At 41.2% G+C, this 10,336-nt stretch overlaps 1 protein-coding gene across 3 annotated transcripts; it reads left to right on the top strand.

Moving 5' to 3' along the window:
• Positions 1–3,244: 3,244 nt before the first annotated feature.
• On the top strand, positions 3,245–5,113 carry LOC123135261 (uncharacterized). Of its 3 annotated transcripts, XR_006465878.1 has the most exons (4): positions 3,245–3,513; positions 3,599–3,691; positions 4,393–4,556; positions 4,758–5,113. XR_006465878.1 is itself a non-coding variant. In XM_044554316.1 (3 exons), the coding sequence occupies exons 1-3, from the start codon at positions 3,329–3,331 to the stop codon at positions 4,457–4,459; spliced, it is 345 nt and encodes a 114-aa protein (XP_044410251.1). In that variant the 5' UTR covers positions 3,245–3,328; the 3' UTR covers positions 4,460–5,113. The 3 variants fall into 3 exon arrangements, 2 of the variants coding, with proteins under 2 accessions (XP_044410251.1, XP_044410252.1); XM_044554316.1 differs by having other exon boundaries at positions 4,393–5,113; XM_044554317.1 differs by having other exon boundaries at positions 3,610–3,691; positions 4,393–5,113.
• Positions 5,114–10,336: the final 5,223 nt, after the last annotated feature.

Genomic DNA, 10,336 nt, shown 5'->3' on the forward strand with positions numbered 1-10,336 from the left:
GTTGTGATCAACAGATAGTCATGGTTTCCTGACTATGGACATTGGATGTCGTTGATAACGGGATTACATCATTAGGAGAATGATGTGATGGACAAGACCCAATCCTAAGCATAGCATAAAAGATCGTGTAGTTCGTTTTGCTAGAGCTTTGCCAGTGTCAAGTATCTCTTCCTTCGACCATGAGATCGTGTAACTCCCGGATACCGTAAGAGTGCCTTGGGTGTATCAAACGTCACAACGTAACTGGGTGACTATAAAGGTGCATTACAGGTATCTCCGAAAGTATCTGTTGGGTTGACACGGATCGAGACTGGGATTTGTCACTCCGTATGACGGAGAGGTATCTCTGGGCCCACTCGGTAATGCATCATCATAATGAGCTCAATGTGACCAAGGTGTTGGACACGGGATCATGCATTACGGTACGAGTAAAGTGACTTGCCGGTAACGAGACTGAACAAGGTATTGGGATACCGACGATCGAGTCTCGGGCAAGTAACGTACCGATTGACAAAGGGAATTGCATACAGGGTTTGACCGAATCCTCGACATCGTGGTTCATTCGATGACAACATCGAGGAGCATGTGGGAGCCATCATGGGTATCCAGATCCCGCTGTTGGTTATTGACTGAGAGCGTCTCGGTCATGTCTGCATGTCTCCCGAACCCGTAGGGTCTACACACTTAAGGTTCGGTGACGCTAGGGTTATTAGGAAGACTAGTATGTGACTACCGAATGTTGTTCGGAGTCCCGGATGGGATCCTGGACGTCACGAGGAGCTCCGGAAGGGTCCGGAGGTAAAGATTTATATATGGGAAGTTGTCAAACAGACACCGGGAAGTTTCGGGGTCATACCGGTATTGTACCGGGGCCACCGGAAGAGTTCCGGGGGTCCACCGGGAGGGTCCACCCCTCCCGGGGGGCCACATGGGCTGCGTGGGGCAGGGAGCCAGCCCCTGGTGGGCTGGCCGCACCCCCTCCCTTGGGCCCATGCGCCTAGGGTTGAGGGGGGAACCCTAGAGGGGGCGCCCCCCCCCCTTGGCTTGGGGGCAAGCCACCCTCTCCCCTCTCCCCTAGGCCGCCGCACCCCCCCCCTAGATGGGTTCTAGGGGGCCGGCCCCCTTCTCCCTTCCCCCTATAAATAGAGGGGTGAGGGGAGGGCAGCCGGACCACCCTCCAAGGCGCAGCCCTCCCCTCCCCAACACCTTTCCTCCTCCGTTGTGTGCTTGGCGAAGCCCTGTCGGAGTACTGCCTCTCCACCATCACCACGCCGTCGTGCTGCCGGTGGAGCTGTCTTCCTCAACCTCTCCTTCCCCCTTGCTGGATCAAGAAGGAGGAGACGTCTCCCGTCCCGTACGTGTGTTGAACGCGGAGGTGCTGTCCGTTCAGCACTTGGTCATCGGTGATTCGAATCACGTCGAGTACGACTACATCATCACCTTGCAAGCTTCCGCCCGCGATCTACAAGTGGTATGTAGATGCTAACTCTCTCCCTTGACTCGTTGCTTAGATGAACTCATAGATGGATCTTGGTGAAACCGTAGGAAAAATTTTAATTTTCTGCAACGTTCCCCAACACCAAGGAAGAGCAAGTTTTCTCCAAGACTATCAATACTGTACCAAGGAGAATGTGTTGGCGCTAGCACACTAGTATCCATCCCGAATACCCTGCAACGGGTGTTGGAATAGGTCCGGAGAGGGCGACCATGGGAGACAATACGTGCTCCCTCAGTAGTAACAATCTCAGTGCACTGTATACAGACAAGAAGAGGTGATCCATCGGAATTAGTTGCCAGGCGCCACTGAGTATATAAGTCCTGCTCGTCCTCATGATCGTGATCATCACCATCGTCACCTCCCACTTGGTTATAAAGTTTTTCAAGTATAGGTGATGGAATGTTCACGGGACCTTGGAAACACAAGAAGAAGGTTAATTAGTAAAGGGAAATTTGCTAACCTGCATGCATGTGGATGAAACAATTATAATTACGGTAGAAGACAAACGTACCGAAATTATGAGGATCCCATGCAAAAACAGTGCCACGAGTGGTGGAAGCAAACACAAGATCCTCATATTCAATTGCAACATAGTACTCATCATTCGTGTACAGGAACTGATTTTTGAGCAATATCCATGGACGAACCGTGGAATCAGTAACGACGGCAACAAGCTTGTCAAAGATAGCAACATTTTCATAGTTCCTTGTAATTCCAAAAGCGGTTGGGAACTCGACAAATTGCTATCTTCCATAGACGACAACCAGCATGATCGTATTTGAACGTATGTAGATCATCTGTGTGCTCAACCTCAGGGCACTCTGAGATTTTTGGAAGTGGAATCCGCTGACGAGTGTACATATTCACAAGTTCCCACTCGCAATTGTACCCAATATAAACAACCCATTCTCCATTTGTGCCAGCCCAGGCCTTACCCTTAAGCGATGGCATCTTGACATCACATGTATCATTATCATGTGGCATCAACTTGCACAAGACGAGGCCTCCGTCGTCCGCGCCCATGCGAACATGCTTATAGCGAAGAAGATAAGCATCTCTGAGAAAGAGCACGGCAAGCATAGGAAAACAGCGGTGCTTGATTTTTCTGAAGTTAGTGGAACCTACTTACTACCCTATGAGTTTCGTGCCGTAGGAATTGACAAACCTCAAGGACAAGAGCAAGTGGCTGAACAAAGTTCGGCTGATAGGGATCTTCAAACTAATGATGCACGAAATCAAGAAAAAATGATGATAAGGCATTGGGGAGCCATCCAAAGATGGAGCAAGATATTGTTCAAGTCACACCACCATCATGCTCTTCCAACATATTTGAAGAGGTATGCCTAGCAAGTAATTTTCCTATTTCCAGATTTGATCGCAACTTCATAGTTGATGCATCTATTACAAAAATCGTCATAAGTAATTTTGAAAGACCAGTGAAGAAGGGTAATTTACTTGTTAGCAATAAAATTGTTATCTATAATACCTAAATAGTTCATCCCCACTATCTTATTTCTCTTGACATGCAGCCTATCCACCTCAGCAATCTGCCACATCATCAATTGTTTTTCTTTTAAACCAATTTCTGTTGAAATTTAGACGTGCCTGTCATCGCTCGGTTTCCAGACTTAAATTACCGATGAAGTCCAATGGCCTGGACTCGGAAACAGAAAAGAAGCCCAATCGTCTATTCTAAGAAGAAGAAGCCCAACCATCCCACCCCACGCAATGCTTTTTTGGTTTCCAGCTCTCCCCTAAAAAAAGGATCAATCTTTCCCCTGGCAGTAGTAGAATGCGGCGGCGGCTAGGAGGCTAGGAGGGGATATCCGCATGTGGTCCGGTCTTTTGGAACACCCGTCGGTCGACGGCGAAGCCAACCGCTATCTCGACTTGGATCCATTGCTGGCAGGAGTCGGTCTGGTGCTCTGTACCGTCATCGAGTCAACGACGGTGACGCTGCTTTCCTTTGGCCCTCCTCTCTCCCTGTGCCTTGGTCGAAATCTCAACCGCCATCGGTGAGCCATCCCTTTCGTTTTCTCCACTTCTGTATAGTCTAGATGACGTCAATCTCAAACGCCAACTTAATTTTTGATCTATAAGATCCAACACAGGTCGCCTGCTGATAGCACAGGATGGGACGAGTCAGAGCCCTTGCTGTCTGCCGCTGTCTCTTCTAATTCTCTCATGTATCAGGTTAGTCCAGATTCCCTCCAATTCCAATCATCCGTTGATGTCTTGATGCTTCATCACCACAAAAAACTGCAAATGAGTTATTAATATTTGTGTCATGTCTCATGAGTTTGTTCATACATGCATGAATACATCCACTTCTATGTAACCATGTAGATAAATTTGTTGCATTCCCTTCGCATCTAACTCTTAATTCCCAAGTGAATCCATGAACCCAAATCCGGACATTATTTTTTTATTTTGGTAACACATGCACCTAACTAGATTGAGTCCTAACTAGATTGAGTCGAAGCATGCAGTTCATAAATTCTTGCGGGTCTGATTAGACTTGGGGTGGCTATTTTTATTCCTTCGGATCTCATTCAGAGTTGAGGTGGCTAGTTTTCTTGCTCATGGTCGTTTGTTAATGGTAAATACTGCAGCATTTCAACCAAGTGTGCAGAGAGAAGTGGATTGATTTCTATACACACACACACATGGAATTATGCTCGCCCGCTTATATACATATATCATCATGTGTTTCTCCTTTTTTTTATTATGCTCAGATAGTCATGTTAAATTACAGATTTATACACATGGAACATACATGTATTTATCTTTTTTGTTGGCCGACACAAAGCTTAAATTACAGATATACTGTGTTCCAGATACTAAAGCTTGATACGATCTGCCTTTTATAGTGAGATTTTTCTCTTAAACTGTAGATTATTTCAGAGAAAGATGTATGGTCTTATCTCCACTAAGCTGTATGGATGGTCTTATCTCCACTAAGCTGTATGGATGGTGGCTTAATAGGTTGCAAATTTGACCATACCTTTCTGGTCAACTTAACTGAACTGTACTATTTGTTTCTTGAAGTCTTGAGAAGGTAATGATGCTTCTCTCATTTGTATTATTTTGAATATTTGTTGGATATCCTGCTGTATTTACTTGCTCTATCCAATTATATTTCTGCAATCATTAGCCATTTATCTCATCCTTACAACCACATCATGCAGTTGTTCATATAGATTTAAGAAAATAACACTGCTAACTGATAGTAACTCGAGTATACCACCTGTTGTAGCAGTGTTATTTTATATAGGAAATATGAAGATGCACCTTTTTCCGAAAGAACAGAAGATACAAGTAGCCGAAAGGGAATTTTGCTTTGATGTGGTGATCCCCTTCTCCCATACGTGCTGGTAGCATTTTCCTTTTTTTTTGTTTCATAACACACTTGATGCACAAAGTAATTTTGGTGATTTGAGGGCTTTGAGTGTCTGTCGTTCAGGTTTGCAAGCTCCAGATTGTACATCAGGAAGAACATTTAGTGATTCCTCACGAAAGAAGAACATTTAGTGATTGCCAAAATGTGCATAGGCATGTGCAGAACCAATGCAACATGATCATTTTATTATTATGTATTGCAAGAAATATGCTACTATGGTGTATGTATATAAACGTGTTCTGGATTGTATCAACTCCTGGTTTTTTTATTAATTATAAATTTATTCTCATGTGTCTGAATAACCATTTGGTTCACAAATAGTGCATACGTTGTGCTTCCACTTTAGTACATTATTTAATATAACATGTATATAATATAAGTGGCACTTTTCCCTACAAATTATTAGCTCAAAATTCCCGCAGCAACGCGCGGGGTATCTTCTAGTTGAGCATATCGGTCAACCCATTGCGCCATTTATAAAGATCGATAGTGACTTATTGTTGCAGCCAAGGCTTTCCCTATGGCTTTATCTAAAATTCATATCTAATTGGGTAGCTTTATTTATTTATTACTTGGCTTGCATTTGGTCTCAATTGAGACATGTATGCTCTAACTATTTTCGTTTCAGAAATTTAAAGCCAAGGTTAAATTGTTTTGAGAAACTCGATGCTATTATGATATCTTATCGAAAGACATCAGATATAGAGTGCAAAACACATTGCATAGCCGAATGGGGAGATTCCAAATCTGAACCATTCGTTTGCTTACCTCCAAAGTCGTTCTCACAGCAAGACCGACTAAACAATAAGAACTATACCTTCGATTCAAGCATGTGTGATCAAATATTTGATTTGCTACTGAAAAGTAGTTACATTAGAATTCTTGATCACCATCTCAAGCCATCAATCTAGGGACAAATGTATTGTAAGTTGCATGATTCGTCCAAGCATAATTTGTGAGGATTGCAACATGTTTCATCAAATAGTTAAATCGGCCATTGATAAAGGACGATTCAAATTTGTTGAAACATCAAGAGATGACCAGTCTATTCCGATTGGTCCTGATGGATTTTTTTTCGCATCGGTTGCTTCAAGCCAATCCATTTAAGAATGAGAAGGTAAAAACTGCAGGTGATGAGATCAATCTTTCAAGTAAAGAAGTTGTTCAAGGAGCACAATGAAAATATTCTTGAAGGCATGAGTTCTATCGAAGTTACAGTGAAGACAAGCAAATCAGATGATCAATGAAAGCAAACAAAAAGAAAACAAAGACCGAAATAAGCGCAAGCGTAAGAGATTGAAAATCACCTTCGCTGAATTATTAGATATATATCAAAAGAAGAGTGAAGAGAAAAGTGCTTATCAGCCAAGTAGTTCAGAAGCATCAATATCACCCCCTAGGCACAAATCCGAGGGTCGGTATTGGCAAAGTGAGAATCTCAATGCAACATCTTCATATCCTTACTTTGGGCCGCCAATGCCAATGTCGTGGATACCTCCTTATGCTCATGTAAATCCATATCCATCATGGGACAGGTATGATACATGAGAACATTCTCCATCTTATTTTAGACCATCTCACCAATACTATGCAGCTCCAAGAAGATCAACATTTGAACAATCACGCCTCAAAAACCATTTCAATCATAAGGAATCGGTCCAGAGCTCAAGGGAGAAGAAAGAGGTGGTCAAGCAAGTTTACCGCGTGAAAAGAGATGGTCATAAGTGTGCTACTTCAGATTTGATCTCAAATAACAAAGAGCCAATTAAAGTGTTGACATTGGCTACAAAAGGAAAAGAAGTGAAGCAATCAATTGATAAAAATCACAGTGTCAAATCTGAAGAAAAGAAGTTGAGGGTGCACAAGGCCCAAAAAGAGTTGCCATTGGTTGAAACAAAATCACAGTTGAGGTCCTCACTCGGCTTATCGTATTGGTAAAATAAGGAGCTACAAAAGCTTAGTACTCAAGAGCTGAGAAACAAGAACATGGCATGGGTTCCCAAGAGGAACAGTAAAAATAAAAATGATGCATGTCCTTCTATTGCACCAAGTGTTACAAAAGTGAAGAAAGGGAAGGATGGAAGCGAAAAAAATTAAGTCGAAGTTGTGCATCATCCCATGAAAATCTTCGGTTAGCACATCATCCATATTCGTCAAACATGCCATTGGTGTCTTTTCCATGGAATGCATCCCCAGGTATGATTGGTTACCCTCCATGGGCTTATTTTGATCCATGGATGCAATATAATTTTTTATGTCATGAAAGGGTGTTACCAAATCACTATAAATTTGATTAGCTAGAAGTTTATTGCTGATCCAGAGGGCCAAAATACTTGATTTGTTATTTCACTTGTTTATTTTCAGCTATACGTGCTTTGGTTGATGAGGTTTACATGGACCTTATGTTAATGGTCGATACTTAACTGTCGCCCTAAGAAACTATCTAATCATGGCCGGTGTGGAATTATAACATCATCCTTAGTTCGATAGGAGAGCGAGACAAGTAATATGGAGACTATGTTTTGATGGTTGAATTCATAACAATGGCCTCGGTGTTGGTGTTATTTATATATCTCTATATAGTGTTGTTTTGTGAAGGATTGTATGCATCTTAAAATATTTATTGCACAATAATCAAAGCCGAATATACAATGTTATTCGGTTTGGATCTTTTGTTGCCATAGGTGCTACACATATTGAGGCTTTCGGTGATTCGTTATGAATAGTGCAACAAATATCAAGAGTTATCAATGTCTCAATGAATCGTTTATAGTTTATCTTGAGGCATGTTTAGATGTAATATTCTCCTTGGGTGGCTTTCAAATTGTTCATATATCTAGACATGCCAATAGGAAATAATTGGCACCACAAGCATTTGGCTACCATGTTGATCATGGTGTATTGCATATCTATCAATAGCCAATGCTTAGTCTCATAAAAAATAGGTAAGGCCGAACTGAAGCCCACCACTTCGGCCACTAATAAAACTTTTCTGCAGGCGAAGCAAGGATCGGAGAAAGTTCATTCGTGATTATCTACAAAATCCTAGCAAAAGGGTGAACAATATGGTTCGAAGGATGGCTTTGAGATACATATCTGTGGAACTTTATCACCAGATTGTTATAGAAGTTGAGAAGTTTTCACCTAAGTTTGCATCAAGGATTGAAACAAGTAATGGTCGATATATACTTATAGCCCTAAGCACATGCAAAATGGACGATGGAGTATTGACATCGTCCTTAGAACCAGCATGAAAGAAGTTATTTTTCGGCACGCTAGCTTTGCCGAAAAACAGGGGGCATGTGTTGACGCTCAAAAGTGGCACAATCATAGAGGGTAGCTTTAAGTTATATCAAGACTAATTCAAACTTATGATTGGAGGTCACCTTCGGATGGCTCTCATTAATAATATCGAGATGGATATGAACATGGTCTAAAACGGAGCTTTTATGCAATAGTTATGACAAGTTCAGAGATGCTAATGTTGACACCAGTTTAAAGAATGTCATGAAACTCAATTAAGATAGCTTCTGATGGAAAAAAATTCAACATGAAAGTTGTGCGTCTCGTTGAAGCGGTTGATTTTCATATAAAAATCATCCCAATCCAAGTTCGTATGCAAAAGTTAGAGCCCTCGGAATGCAGCCTTGTCAAGAGGCAAAATATGGCGCGCCCCACCAGACACGTGTCTGATGGGTAGCGCCACCAATCAGTTGTTTTGCTGAGAGATTCTGCCCTCAAGATGACATCAAATCGGAAAACGTCCAACACAAAAGTTGTTTGTTTCGTCGAAACAGTCAAATTTGCTTTTGGGCTCATCTTCATCCGAGATCGTTTGTGGCCTATGTGACCTAAAAACCGAACTGATGTTTCGGACTTACCTAAATCCAAGTTTGGTTAATTTTGGAAAGATTTTAACGTGATTTGGAGTCCTTTTCTTATACGGAAAGTCCATCCGCCTCTTATATACCTAAGGGATGACGACCGATTGAACAAACACAATCAAACAATCATCTACCACTTTTTATCTTTTATCTTTTCTCCTTAACCCTAGTTCTTCTTTCTCGTTCTTCGTCTGTTCTTCCTATTGCAGGGCAGCGAATCTCAAGGCCCTACGGGCGACCAGGTCGACCTAGGGCAGCCCATAGCCGCCATGCGCCCTGACAGGGTCCCTTCTGGACGTGTGGGGTTTCGGGTCTACAAAAGCGTGTGCCGGACTGCTTGCGTACCGCGCTTCCAGCCAGGTCTCCTTCGACGTGAGCTGCAGTGCATCACCCCGGTGTCGAGGGTACAAGGTGGCGTGTTCGTGTGCAAACAGATAAAAATGATATTTTTTTTGAATTTTTGAAATATTTCTTAAAACATGACAAAATTTATGAATGATGAAGATATTTTGAATTTATAGAAAAATATTTGAAAATTCAAACAAATTATGAAAAGTGAACAATTTTGAAATACCCTGCTTTCTTAATTTGTAAATATGGACTTTTTCAAAAAGGAAAAATTAAACTTGAAAAGGAAAAAAAGGAAAAAACGGAAAAAAGAGCAATAAGTAAAATAAACACACACGAAAAATGAAAAATGAAAAACTAAAAACATTGAAAATCTAAAAAAAAGGAAAACCCGGTTAAGGGAACCTTCTAGAAGGTTCTCAAAACCAAAGACGACCGGCTGGAATCTGGTAGAAGCCTCCCGAAATAGTGAACTACGAATGCACTAATGGGCCTGCCCACTTCAACGCTCGATCGAACCTTCAGCACTAGACCAGGATCAGTTATGCCGATTACCATTAGGAAATAATCCTATCTGACCGTTCTTTTAGTACACACCTTAATATATAGTAGTATTATTATATACCATATATAAATTATTTAAATAACGAAAAGGTAAATTGAAAAATAATTCAGGATTAAAAAATGTATATCAATGTGAAAAAGAGTTCATTGAATTTGAAAAAAAAAATCATCGCATTTGGAAAAAGTTCACCGAGTTTGAATAGAAGTACATCAAATTTGACAAAGGCTCATCAAATTTGGAAAAAATATATCAAATTTGACAAAAAAGTTTGCTGATTTTCAAAAGAAAGTTGATCGAACAATAAAAAAATTGATTGAAAAATGGGAAAAAAAGTACATCGATTTGAGAAAAGAGTCCATCAATTTTCAAAAGAAATCATCAAAAAATCAAAAAAGTTCATCAAATTTGATGAAAAGGAGAAAAAAAGAACCACCAAATGGGAAAAGAAAGAAAAAAGGAAATAAAAAACAAATAAAAATGCAAACTGAGAAAGAATAATAATAGGTAAAAAAGAAGGTAGAACTCACGAAGCATGGAGTTGTGCAGTGGTTACTGCTGTTCTCACCTAACTCACCAGGTCCTGTGTTTGAATCCTTTGCCCGCTCACCCTTTTTCCGGTTTTAATAGAGAAAAAAAGGGGC

This window comes from Triticum aestivum, chromosome 6B (assembly GCF_018294505.1).
Source record: "Triticum aestivum cultivar Chinese Spring chromosome 6B, IWGSC CS RefSeq v2.1, whole genome shotgun sequence".
In the NCBI taxonomy this organism is placed as follows: domain Eukaryota; kingdom Viridiplantae; phylum Streptophyta; class Magnoliopsida; order Poales; family Poaceae; genus Triticum; species Triticum aestivum.